This window comes from Ursus americanus, chromosome 5 (genome assembly GCF_024610735.1).
Source record: "Ursus americanus isolate L20-20 chromosome 5, mUrsAme1.1.p, whole genome shotgun sequence".
Classification (NCBI taxonomy): Eukaryota; Metazoa; Chordata; class Mammalia; order Carnivora; family Ursidae; genus Ursus; species Ursus americanus.
The window spans coordinates 36,458,480-36,472,488 of NC_142131.1; the positions used below are offsets into that span (position 1 = coordinate 36,458,480).

A 14,009-nucleotide genomic window follows, 5' to 3' on the forward strand; every position below is an offset into this window, starting at 1 on the left:
ATAAAGCTGACGTGTGTTTATAGCCCCCGCTACAGCGAGGGTGAAGACCCCCCCCCCCCACACACACCCATAGACAAGGACAACTGGCCTTTCAGACAGTTGGGCCCAGGATCAGAATGTCCACTGGGATGGCTGTGAAGTGAAAATGGTTAGCTCCCTCGGTCCCGGCCATTCCTAATGGGGGAAGGTTCCAAATGCAGTGATTAGAGTAGTTCTTGCTTTCAGATCTGCAAACACAGGTAGCCAGATACAGTACTACCAAGATCTCTCTTGAAAAATACACACAAAAACTCACGATCTACTGTATCTAGGACTTTCTTTCTTCTTTAACTCTACTTAGAATGTTTTAACTTAGAAAAATGTAGCCTTGAAATATTCTCTTAAACCACAGACCAAAACATGTGGGTGGATGTGGATATACACAGATAGGAGTGTAGCTACACTTCTCCATACACCCAATTTTAACCATTTTGCTTCGTTACTACGTTATGATAAGTGGTAAAGCAAACATCTTACCTGGAAAAAAAAAAAAAAAGCTGTGGTAAACAACGCAATCAGCAGCAAGGTACCGACTCTACATCCCAAACCAAACACATTGCTAGGTATTTACAGAGAAAATCTTTTTCCTCAACAACCCTCAACTGTAAAGGTTTTTGTTGTTGTTGTTGTTGTTTGTATAAACACTATCTGGTAACAGTTTTACCGGTAACAATCGGGAAGGCAATTGGAAGAAGGTCCCCTCTTTCTTTCCGACTTTCTCTCCCTCTCCCCGTCCGCAGTGAGGCTCCAGGCTCTGCCCGGCGGGCGTTCCCACACAGTGCTGGTTTCGAAAGGTAGTCAAGACTCAGGTACACATTCAGGTCGGGTCTCCCCAGTCCGGCCTGGGGCCTGCCCCATTATGAGGCCTTTTTGTGAGGGCTGCTACGCAGACTCTCTTTCCCCCGCCTCTGCCGGACCACAAAGTCCTTCTCAGAAGAAAGGGCGATGGGCCGGTCAGGGTTTGGAGCTGGGGACACCTTGGTGACTTCTCTGCCCGCATTCTGTTTCCTAGTCTGAGAGGGCGGGGCTGGGACAGGCTCTTTCCCTTTGGTTTCTCCTATGGTAGCAGTTACTGACATGGCTCTGTCCCGGTGGCCAGCGCCCCCCGCCACACTTGGGCCGGGGTGCTGCAATTCCAGAGTGACGGTGGGGCTCCGAAAGGATGGCATAGAGTCACTCTTGGTCATGTGGGTTCTGCCATCACCTCCAGGCAGGGCCTTCGCCGCAGCCCCGCTGGCCTTGGCGGAAGACGAGTCACTGCCACTCGCAGTGGCCTCTCGTGCCCCGGGTCTGGCTTCAGGAAAGCTGGAGGAGGAGCTCAGAGACTTTTCCGGGAGGGCAGTGGATCGCAAAGAGCTCTGCCCAGTGGCCGAGGGTGACTGTTTCATGCCACTGGGCTTGCCTGCCTCAGTCAGTGGCTTCTGGGGACTCAGCCCTTTCCCTTTGGCCTCTGGCAAGCCCTTCCCCACGGCAGCTGCCGGCCTCTCTGGGCCTTTCGGCCTGGCCTCGCCCGGTGCCAGGGAAAGGCTGGCCTCAAGCTTCCCGCTGTCTGCTGCAACATAAAGTGCTTCAGTGCATTTCTTGCCCTCAGACTTCCTGTCTGGGGTGGCGGTGGCCTGCGAACTTGGACTCTTCTCTGTCTGTTTGCACAGAGCTGGGCAATCCTTCACAGTGGATGGTTTGGGGTGCTTTGGAGAAAGGTTTTGCTTTTCACTGACAGTGGCGGGTTTCTGGTCTACCGACTCATCAGCTCCTGAGTGTCCTTGCCATGGCAGATGCGTGGGCTTCTCCAGCACCTCTGGGGGACGCCCAGCACTGGCAGGTTTCATCTTGGTGTCTAGAAGAGCCCCTTCGGTGTGCAGCGGAACTGAGGGTCCACCTCCTCCCTGGCTCATCGCATCATTGGCCGTGTTCTGGGAGCCTGGGAGGGCAGGGAACGCATCTAACACACCCTTGCTGCCACCCTTCTCCTCTCGGCTGGGGCCCACAGGGGGCTGAGCACCAGGCTCTCTGCTGGCTGCAGGCCCACCGCTCGGCTTCTGGGAGGAAAGGGCCCTGTCTGGGTGCTTAGACTTTGGAGGGCTCGGGTCAGGGCCAGGCCTGGGCTTGTGGCTGCTGCTTTCACTGTGCGCTGCAGTCGGCTTGGGAGGGCCCTGAAGGCCCAGGCTGGACTCTGCAGCACAGGGCTTGCCTGCTGGCTCTCTGCCTGAGGAATGGCTCGGTGAGCTGCAGTGCGGCCTAGCGGCCGGGCTGGGCAGTTCTTTGGTGACTGGTGCGGGCTGAGAGCTACTGCTGACATGCTTCTGTAGAAGCTGTTCTTTCCTTTCCAGCTCCTTGGGACTGTCTTTCTGAAAAGATGGGAAACCAGAGAGCTGGTCTCCTTTCCCATTCTCAGTGCTGGGTGGCTGCAGTGACCACCGGGCAGGAGGGGCTTCCGGCTGGGGTTCCATGCCACCTCTTCCTCTGCCCAGCTCCCTCTCAGATGTCCCTGCTGACGGGAAAGAAGAGTCCTCTCTTGCCAGCGGCCTCACCTCCACTCGGCCATCTCTGTGGCTTGTTTTCCCACAAGGCCCCCATGCTTTCTCCATGGGGTGGGGCTGTGTGTGGAAATCTGGGCGGGGCCTCCCCCCAGAGGGGAGATTTCTGGAATTATCACTGGTTTTAGCAGCTTCTGGGGGACACAACTCCACGGAGGGGTCTCTGCGGGAGTTAGCCCTCATAGCAGACCGCTCGCTTCTGGCTGCAGAAGGGGCCCTTTCGGAGGATTCCCTCCCACTCAGCTTCTCTCTTGAGGGGGTACCTTCAGGAGGCAGCAGGCTGCGTGACCTGGATGGGTCAGCACTGTGGGGGTTCTGCCCCAGGAACGGGAGGAGTTTAGTGTCGGGGCTGTGGTCTTGGTGTTTGCTGGGGCCCCCCTCTCTCTGCTGGGGATCACTTTCCATGACTGTCATTGGGCTCCTGGCAGCATGGGAAGCTTTCCTGTCCCGCTTTACCTCTGGGTCAGGCAAGGGAGTGGCTGGTGAATTCTGGAGACCCCGGCTGGAAGGCGGGAACCGAGACTCTAGCAGGTAGGACTTAGTCATCCTGAAGCCAGCAGGGGAAGGCTCCCTCTGACCCGCCGTGTCACCCCTCATGCCCCCGCTGCTGGGGAGAGCTGGCGGCACGGAGGGCCCCACATCACTGGCTGGGCTGGGGCTCTGTGTGGGCTCCGGGGAAGGCAGCTCTGTCTTGGAGGCCTGAGGTCCAGACAGGAGAGCAATATCCAAAGTGCCCTCAATTGGCTTCAGGCAGGACACAGACCTACCTTCCAGCTTATACTCAGAGGGGCTTTTCCGGACAGGTGACTCAGGAGCAACCAAGCCCGGCTTCTCCACGCCAGCATCCACCCGGCTGGCTAGGGCCTTCAGAGGGACAAAAGAAACAGAACTGATCTGAGCCGGGTGGGCACTGTTGACGAACGCTCGGCTCTCAGAGGCCGGCAGGGCCTCCTGCTGTCCACCGATGGCACGAACTGGGTTCCCGGGCAAGCTTTCATGGGCACTAGAGGTCATCTTGGGTTTGAGCACAGGGCACAGGCTGTCGTCTTTGTCTTCAAGTGACATTTTCTTTCGGAGGTAATCGATGTTGGCCAGTTTGCTGTCTAACTTCTCACATCGGAGACACTCCTTGGCCTGGGGGGCCTTCTCCAGGTTCTCACCCTTCACGGAGCTGGACCTGTCCGTGGAGTGACAGAGAGTGTCCTGGAGGGTGCTGGGAACAGAGGTGCGCTTGAAGTCACTGATGCCCTGGCTGTGGTCCCCGGGTGCCAGGACATGGCCCGTCGCTGCCCCCTCTGAGGTCACCCCCTCGCTGGCCCTAATGCTGACCTGCTTGTGAAGAGCCCCTTTCAGTAGACTGCCCAGGGACTGGGTCTCCTGCAAGGCCCCTTTGTTTTCAAAATGATTTGACCTTTCCAAAGCCTTTGGGTATATTTTCTTCTCTCTCTCTTCTAGCCTATAAGTCGAGAGGTTTTCTAAATCACTACCAAGTCCATGGGATTTCTGGTGGGGTTCCTGTTTCTCTGGGAAGCCATCTGGTTTCTTCACTACCACCTTGGCCTTGAGCTTCTCTCGGTCCAGCTCGTCCACAGACTCCTGTCTTCCCAACTTTCGGGAGACAGGGCGCTTCAGGCAGCCCTGCTCCACAGGCCTGGCTCGGCTGAGAGAAGGCGCGTCACACACATTTTCCTCCAGGCTCTGCAAGGTCACTTCCCGTTGAGGCTGTTCCCGCTGCACTTCCTCCTGGGTCACCTCCAGGCTGTGCTTGCGGGAACACAGGTGCTTTTTGTCACTGCCATAGGAGGGGGAGAGCTTCTCCTCTGACTGCACACGCTTGAGCAGCGGGGACCTCGGGGGCTCTGCACTCTTGGGCCTCACGATATGTCTGACAATGGTGGGAGGTGAGTGCATTTTGCTGGGAAAGGCTTGAGTGATCTTGGAATTGCCAAGTGAATGTCCCAACAGAGGGGATGGTGACCGCTGGGGGGAGGTGGGCTGTGGCGTTGGAGAGGGGGTCCGGGCCAGTGGGGAGAGTGGGATGCTGCCAGCCGACTTCCGCCTTCCGGACCGGTAGCGCTGTCCGCTGAGTTTGGGGGCCAGGCCATGGAGGGTGCTGGGCCGGATGTGTCCTGACCCTGCTGGGGAATTGGGGGCACTAGAGCTTGGGGAGCTGCTCTGAGAGGAATTAGTACCTGTGGGCAGAAAACAGAAAGCCGTGAGCAACAGCCTCCCTCCCTTTTTCCATGCTTCCAACCCAAACTCTTTTAGATCAGATCAGATAAAGGTCAGCAAATTGTCTTAGCATTTAACTCTCATTAATACACGCTCTTTGGATAAATCTTTCCCACATCAGGGTTCAACCCAGTATTTCCTGCCTTAATAGTCTAAATGGCCACATCTCATGACAGCCCTATAAATCCTGTTCGCTACCATCTACATTCTCAACCTTCTTTCATTAAGCTCGAATAAGCCTCGCATCCCTCCAGAGCTCAGACAGTGATTCTGACCTCCTCTCAACTCTCCCTTGCCGTGTGGGCCAGGAGACTCACTCACCGGATGGGAAGTCGGGGGTGGAGCGATAGCTGGGCGTGGGGGACCGGGGAGACAAGCTGTGAGTGGGGGAACCCGGGAGGCTCTCCCCTGATGACAGGGACCGATTCAAGCAGGAGAAACTACGGCTGGTGTGGAGCAAAGGAGAAGGCTGCTTGGCGAGTTTTTTGAAAAGGGATCTTCTCCTAGAGTGACAACAAGAGAAAACCGATTAGATTGTACATTTGGGGCCACCCCTGTCTCCCAATACCCGTGTAGTCAGTTCACACCACCGTAGGTTCCCACTTTCAAATTAAAAACTTTCTTATGACTTAGGAAGAGTCTTTGATAGCACACAAGGGACACTCTCTCAATTCCAAATACTTTAGTAAGGGCTGAGAAAATAGGAAAATATGAAATACATGAAATACATAGCCATTTGTTTATTTGTCAGGTTTACAAGGAGGGTGTTCTTTACCTGAAAGCTTCTCAGATACAATGACACAATGTAATTAAGAGGTAATACAAAGTGAAACTCTGGAAGTAAAACCATTATCTTGGATATAGAATTCTTCAGTGGTGATACGTTGGGCAGAGACTTTATCTAGGAGGGGCTGTTGCTGTGCTTATTCCACTGTGGGCTCTGGAAAATTCTTAATGACAATGTAGGCTGTACATTAACAGAAAAAGCGAGAAAGGGGAACTGAAGCTTATCCTATCAGCGGGGCACCAGACACTATGGTGCAGCAGAAGCAAATGTGTATTTAGTGCTCAACAAGCATATCTTAAAGTAAAAAGAAAAAAAAAAAGCTTTAGATGGCTTCGAAGTGCAAGTGGCTGTAGAAAGTTCTTTCACCTTTGCCATCATGCAAGCCTCACTCGACCCGCAGTGAACTGAAGCAGAAGTTTAAACACTGTTGCCCCTTTGAAACAGTGTGCTCTGTATGACTTCAACCACAATCCAAATATAAAGCACACATGTTAAAATATACATATAAAATCACTCGTTTATCTGATAAAGCACACATCTCAGAACTCATGGGTTTCATTCTAATCAAAGCAAATAAATGTACTTCGGTTAAACAATTACATCATTTTATACAGTTCGTAATGAAAAACAGCAACTCTGCTACTGCCCTTGGCCCACTTGCCTGAGAAACCACTTTCTACTCTAGCTGTTTCTTCTCCTGTTTGTCTGCATATTGCTAAGTAATCTCTTTATACTATGCTTTCGTTTTTCAGTTTTAGAAACTATCTATTGATTTCCTAGCACAGAAAATGAGGATGAAGCTCTTACACAAGCCCCCTTCCACCTCCTGACCAAACACACTTCCCTTTTTCTATTCCTCCCTCTAGAGCTAAACCAAAACTTCCGGTTCGAGAAAAGGTTGGCCTTTCCCCCCTCTATTTTATATCATAAATATTGTTCACAGCTGGGCTATGCAAAGCCTGACTCCATTTCCTTTCTTGTACGCTTTTCTCTTTCCTGGAGTTAATAAGCATTCCTTTTTCATTTGCTTATTTCCCCACATTTCTATCATCAAAAATCCTCTTAATACAATCAGACACATTAGATCCAAGTGGGCAAAGGAGGGGTGCTGCTGAGGCATCATGCGGGGAGCCCATCCAGACAGTTGTCTGGCGAGAAATGTCCCCACCGCAAACACATAACACACATCTTGCCAGGGTGTGCAGAGAGCACAGGAAGACTCACAGTGCCTCTCAGATTGCAAATGTGTAACCCAGTTAGGTCTTCAGTCACTAAATCAAAACCCCTTTATTTTGGGGCTTATCTGGATGCTTTAAATATATAGTTATTTTGAATATATGCCATTTAAAAATAGCAATTGTATGTTTTTAGATAACGTAAAGGACATTAATAAATGTAGATTTAATGCTAAAAACTGCCTGAAATCCAACTCATTTGAAATGAAGTCTAGAGGCTTAAGAAACAGCAAAGGGCTTTTCATGGTACTCACACAGGAAAAAAAAAGCAATCTGAATTCTTCTATGATGTAACAACTATGTAAATCTTTTCATTGTGAAAAATAATGCTATTAAGAATGTGAACTTTAATGTATACATATTTGAACCAAAGCATGAAATTTCTCACAGAGCAATGGATCTTTTTCATATGTAAGTATTTAAATTAAGGAGTAACTTTCCTCCAACATGGGTATATACCAAACTCGCAAAAATACTGCTTTAACTAACCTTTCTAGACTTTCTTTCTTCTTAGATTTCTTGCTCCGCCTCACCATCCGGCTCTTATAGCTGTTTCTCCTGGCTGGTCCCGTTTTGATTGATGTGTTTTCAAATGGGGTAGTAGTGATTGACACCTTATTTCCACTCTATAAAAAAAGTGGGGTGGTATTAAAAGGAAATTCTGGGAGGAAACAAGATCAGAACTGGGATAGGAGATTCAAAGACAAATAAAGACACATAAAGATATACGTACAGAAGCCTTCCATTTCTAAGCAACAATTGAAGCAGTGACATCCTGACAGAACACAAAGGGTGGAAGGCAAAAAGATAGGTTGCTTTAAGAACGCAGGCTCTGGACTCCACAGATGTGAGTTCAAATCCAAGTCCTGTGACCGCAAGAGGCTGCTTCTCCTCTCTGTGCCTCGAACACCTGCACTATCTAACAGCGAAATCATACCTATCTCACAGGGGCTCATGTGACGATTCCACGGGAAGGAGTTAGTAAAGCCTTCAGCACTGCGTGTGACACGTGGAAAGCACTCTATAAATAACAGTTATCTTCATCCATATGTATTAAGTATAAATGTGCCCAGGGGCTGTCTGTTCTTGGTTGATTTATTTTTCTTTTTTCTCCTTTTTGTATTTTTCCTTTGACCTAGAAATCATAAACTAGCAAAATTGAATGAGACTTTTATTTTTAATTATTTTAAAAGATTCCTTTCCTGTCACCATAAAACTTGTCAGCTTGCAGAACTGGAAAGTTGACGCTAGCGAGTATAAAACAGCCTCTCTTTAACCAGGTCACACAGGGTGAGGTAACTCCTGGTGGATTTCTGGGCCTTTCACTCAGTGCTGGGACAGGGCTTGCTGGGCAGGCCCTGAGGGTAGACAGGAGTTAGAAGTTGGGCTGAGGGGTGCCCAGGGCAGATAGTAGGACTAATCCCCTTCATTCCTGCATCAATGACCTCTTCCTGAATTTCTTAATAACCGGGGGAGAAACATGTCCTTTCAAAGTCACAGATGGCCCTGATTATCTTAAAAGGACAAGAAGTGTAAGAAGGGTCTTTTAAAAGGCCTATGCCTAGAAAACACCTAGCAATTCGGCTCTACGTGGTACTAAGCGATGAGGGAGTTGAGTATGGTGGGGCAGGGGACCAAACCAAGGAGGATTGACTGCTTTAATGTTAACATCTACTCCCCTGCTCCAATTTGGGAAATAATACATGACATTTTAAGATGTAATTGTAAAGTATAAGTAAAAATAAAAATCACTGAGAAACCTATCACTCAGCTAACACTGGTAATACTTCAGTATATTTCTTGATCTTTTTTTAGGCACGTATAAATTATGAATGTTTATGAACATACTTCGTAAATAATTTTAATCTTAATCTAATACTTAGCTTTATGTTGTTTTTCCATTTCATATTATATAACTTGGAAAACCTTCCCCGCATCATTGAATGTTCATTAGGAACATAATTTTTATTGGCTGTATATATAATATTCCACGAGATGGGTGAATCAAAACTTAACAATTTCCATACTGCTACTGTTTACTATTTTTCAATTCTTTTAAGAGTTGCCAAAAATACCCTTATCTATAAATCACTGTCCTAATCTCTGTCATTTTCCTTAGATTACATAATTAGAGTCAATGCAGCAAATCAAAGGATCTTTCTAAACTTGGTACATAAACCTGGAAATACACTATTTTCCAGAAAGTTTATGTCAATATGTATTTTTGTGGGCAGCACATAAATACCGTTTTTGAGTTTTTTTTAAGATTTATTTGAGAGACAGATTAAAGGTGAGAGAGTGGGGGGAAGGGCAGAGGGAGAGGGGGAGAGAGAGAGAGAGAGAGAATCTTAAGCAGACTCCATGCTGAGCTTGGAAGTCAACAGGTGGGTTGATCTTAGGACTCCATGACCTGAGCTAAAACCAAGATTCAGATGCTTAACTGACTGGGTCATCCAGGTGCCCCCATAAATACCTTTCTTACCACAGTTTTGTCAGAACTGAGCATTAACATTAAACGAATCACCAATTTTATACAAATAAATTATATCAAGTTTTAATCTTTGTTCTTTGATGATGTCTCATTTATTTTAGTCATTTCTATCTCTTCAGGAGATGATCTGTCCACGTCTTATATCCACTTTACAATCAGCAAGTCTTAGTATTTTATGACTGACTTTTAGAGTTTTTTGTATATTTAAGACATGTATTCCCATACCTAATGTCCTAATTGTAAAAAAATATTTTAGGGAAATAGGATTTCAACTGAAACAAAAGGAAAAAATTATTCTGAAAGAATAAACTATATGTTCTATTGCAAATGCCAAAACTTTTAGAATAAACCTTTATCTGATGGTAAAAACTGACATTCTATTTCCTGTTTGAACAGAACATTCAGCTTCTAAGTATGAAAGGCCTATCAGTGGAGGTTGTTTAGAATGGGATCATCTCTTCACAAATTGAGGGAGGTCAGCTAAAATCTGAGTTTGTCCTGCATGCCTGAGGCAAATGAAAAGAGCAACCAGGATGGCTGGAGTTCATCTTTCATTGTGGTTCTTTCAACCCTTTCCCATAATCATATATAGACGGGACACAGAGAGCCATTGTGACCACTGAGGCTGTCCTACCACGTGAGTCACTGAACCTGACTCCAATTCTACCATTTCTAGCATATTCACCACTGCCTTCCCTATCTTTATCTCTAAGCGGTTAACAATGCCACTTTAAAGAGCATTTTGAGTGTTTAAGTGTTTTTCACATATATTCTCTTACTTTATTTTCACCACCAAGTCAGGAGGGCTGTTTTATTTTTTTTACAACCGGTAAGGTGAGGAAGAATTGTTATCCTTGCATTAAAACGGAGGAAAACAGATTCAGGGACACTGAGTTTTCTTCTTCCCCAGGTCACAAAGCCCAGTGGAAGAGCCCACACCTGGCTCCCTGCCCCTCATCCCCTGTGCCCACTAGTCATGGGCACGGGCATGCCCTGATCACCACCTCTCTCGCTCCCAGCAGAGTACACGGCTTCTACATGACGAGTGGTGGTGAGGGAACCAGGCACTGGATTAATATGGGGAATGATCCAAGTATGAGACTGTCAAGACGAAAACGAAGAGATAGAAAAACAGCATAAACATTTTAAGAAATAAGCATAAATGATGAACATACCTCAGTAGAAAATAGTCATGGCCAGGGTTTTTAAATCAGAGCACATCACTGAGCTCTGTACAAATGTTTCCTTCCCCTGTAAAAACCAAACCTGGTTTTCTTTTTTGTCTCTCTATATGGCTGTTCCTGAGGACAGTTTGCTTGACTTAGGTAAATACACTGAGATAATTTCCCTAAAGAGGAACTGCAGACACGGAAGATACAGACTGCAAATATTTCAATGGGAGCAATAATGACAACGAAAATGGTAAATGAATGGAAAAATAACTATCGATAATAAGGTAGGAATCATAAAGGCTGCCACCTGGTGGATCCATTGGCTACATGGAGGGCTGTCTGAGCTCAGCGCAATTTGTCTTACTGGGTCCTTTCAACTTCAATACATTCTTCTGAAGAACGAGTAAACTCTTCTAAGAGAAATTCTGTGGTACTTGTTTAAAAAACAAAAAATGGGGCCAGCAGACTGTTAAATGTTCAATTTGTTCACTTTTACTATAAACCATTTGCGTAATTGTGCATGGTGGGAGGGAAATTACTTTAAGCTGGCTGAACTCAATACAAAAGCAGGCTAACCAATCTCTTCCTCTCAGTCTGGCTCCACGTTAATTTATCGGTTGGCCCTGGATATCTTATTGAGGTAGACTATTCTTACATTCCTTTCTCTGCATCCTGCACATGGGGAACGTTGGGCTTTCTGTAAGCCTGGTTCTTTGCTCTGATTCACATCCTCCACAATCCAGCCCCAACCACCTTGCACACTCCATCCCATATACAAACCCAGGCTCCTGCCACACTAGTTTACTCATGTACCTCAAGCATTTTGAGCTTTCCTGCCCTTCTGTTTGCACACACCCTCTATGTTCTGCTGAGACCATCCCACACTCCCTTTGCACGCACTAACTCTCCACCCATAACCCCCAACTCTTCCTCCCTGTCTACCCTAGTTTAAGTCATCTCTCCTTCGGACTTGGGGCCAGGTTTACAGTCTGTTCCTTTGACTGCAGACTGGTACTGCCACTGTTTTTCCATGTGAATGTGGTACTGCATTATTGGCCATCAGAGGACTTCGGGTATAGAGCACTACGGCAGACTCATGTGATGTACAGACTCCGATGCTAGACGGTGCAAATCCTCTTCTGCGCCTTCTTAGCAGATAAAATCAGGCTGCTCTGCTAACTTTCTCATGCTTTAATTTCCTCATCTGTAAAGTGGGGACACACCGTTATTTACAGCACCCCCTTCACAGGGTGTAAGGACTGTAGCAGTTCGTCTGTATAAATCACTCTCTATTACCTATTATTCTTGTGTGGCCCCTGTTGTATGACCCTTCAGGACCTAACACAACGCTCTGCGCATTCTCAGGGCTCAGCGAATAGGAAAGGTTGGTAACAAGGATGCTAATTGATGGACTTCATTTTAATATCTAAAAGTTCCCCAGAGTTCATAGGAAAGAAATTTTCAAAGCAGGGGCTGATGAAGAAAGGCTTCTCTTATGCACTGGCCCTTTAAACTAACGCTATCCTGAAAAAGCCACCTGGTTGAACTGAGTTTCCTGGAGTACAGAGGGAAAGCCGGGCACCTTACTATGTGCATCTATATGGACTTCACCCACCACGGCAGTGGGAGGAGAAAGATGTCCTTGCTTTTACAAAGTTCTCTGAGAGAGCTACCTGAAAGCCGAATGGAGGTGATTTAACTCCTCACGGCAGGAGAGCGGGGAGGCAAAGGTGAAGGAGCACACTTCAAGGGAGTCACAGAGCCAATGGGGAACAGAACTGGGAAGCACGTGGTTCTGTAATTCCGCAGACCTACGATGGGAAGTGACTGTGGACGGAAGTTAGTGCTTCCGCAGTAGGTTCGCTTGGAAGTTGTGAGGGTAAATAAGCCCAAAGTTGGAGATGTTAAATGTGGAAAATGCTTACTGCGCTCACATTCCAGCTGATAAATGAGTCCTGTACAAGCATGTCTCAACAGACACAGAGCAGCCACCGCCTTTTCCTAAGGGTGCCATCACATTTCACGGAGTAGTTCATGAGCAGAAAACATCAAGGCAACGGCCTCCAAGAACAACAAAATAGAGCTACTACCCTGGTGTTCCACGAGCAATGGCATGAGGGAGCCCAGTGTGGATACCACTCACTTTACACTTTGTGCAAGAACCACTGTTCAAATTTGGAAGAAAGCTGCATGATTACACAGTTCACTGGGAAGATAATTAAATCCCTTGTATCCTTTTTGTTTCATTACATTGCCTGCTCCCTCCAGTGCTTCCTTTATGAACCAGAGGCAGGATCCCCTGCTTGGCTCTGCGACAGAGCGCGCCAGAGCTCCCCGATACGCTCTGCGTGTGCTTACACAATTTCAGAGACACGCTGACTAGATCCAGGAATGAAGGTGCTCCATAACCACAGGAGGACAAATGTTATAAATGGGACTGGATTCTGCCAAGAGGCTTTGCCAGAGACCTTCAGGAGAAATATATATTCAGATTTCACAGAAGCAGGTTTAAAAATCCTGAATCATATCAAATGTGAAACAAATTAGGAAAATCACTGAATGTCTCAGCCAAGGAAACAAATGCATATTTTCTAAAGATATATATTTCAGTTTATTATTTCTCCTTGTGATTTTACGAGCAGATACACAAAATGATATGAGGACACGCTGTGGCTGGAGCTACGCTGCAGGTAACACAACACTGTTATAAAGAAGGCAGGAAGCCAAACCATGTTACCATTTAAAATCCCTCTGACCTCCTTTCAAATGCTAATGCCAAGATTTGAAAAAGCTCTAGCAGGATGAATAAAGACTAAAGAGAACCTCACCTGTAAAACACAGACTTATTTAAAACAAAGGGTGAGCTCCTAGAAAAGAGCAAGGAGCATTTTGGAGATAAATAACACGTCTGTCTGCCTACCTCTGTCTGCCTACCTCTGCGGTGAAAAGGTTTATATACTGGCTGTGCAGACAGAGGGAGAAAACCCTAAACAAATTCCCTGGGCTCCTCCTCACAAAGGGCTGATCTGTGAGCCAGCAACGGGGCAGCCCTGGACCACAGGGGCAGGTACTGTGAGAAAAGCTGCTGGTCAGACTCACGAGTCTTTATATCCCTTCCAGAATTTTTTCCTGTAGAGCCCTAAGTCATTTCAGGTCACTTTCACATCCAAAGGATCTCCGAGTCAGCAACCCTGCTGTGCCTCCCATTTCTTGGGCACTTACAGGAGTGAGTTGTTGCATACCAGGTGGACAAAGAATATTATCAGGGACCGGTGGTGAATGAAACTAAAAAACTCAGGTCTTATTCTCCATATTGTCTGTTTCTGTTCAGTAGCCATACTCCAAAGCGTAGCCTAACCCCAGCCATTTAATGTTGAATGGCCAACGGAATGGCGTGTAGAGCAAGACACGAGTCAAGACATAACAAGAGTAGTAGTGTGGTATTTGGCTCCTCCCATGGTTAACTTTTGGACAGCAGGCAAAGGAGAACCCCATTGTTCACCTCAATACCACAAA

At 47.1% G+C, this 14,009-nt stretch overlaps 1 protein-coding gene across 14 annotated transcripts in view; it reads right to left on the reverse strand.

The window, feature by feature from the left end:
* Positions 1-520: 520 nt before the first annotated feature.
* Positions 521-14,009, reverse strand: part of MAST4 (microtubule associated serine/threonine kinase family member 4) — a 537,673-nt gene continuing 524,184 nt past the window's right edge. For all 14 annotated transcript variants that reach the window (XM_087862106.1, XM_087862104.1, XM_045794229.2 and 11 more), the window contains 3 exons: positions 7,320-7,456; positions 5,130-5,311; positions 521-4,768 (listed from right to left, as the gene is read on the reverse strand). In XM_087862106.1, the coding sequence (XP_087718232.1) occupies positions 897-4,768; positions 5,130-5,311; positions 7,320-7,456 (4,191 nt within the window). In that variant the 3' untranslated portion in view covers positions 521-896. The remainder of the gene's footprint in view (positions 4,769-5,129; positions 5,312-7,319; positions 7,457-14,009) is intronic.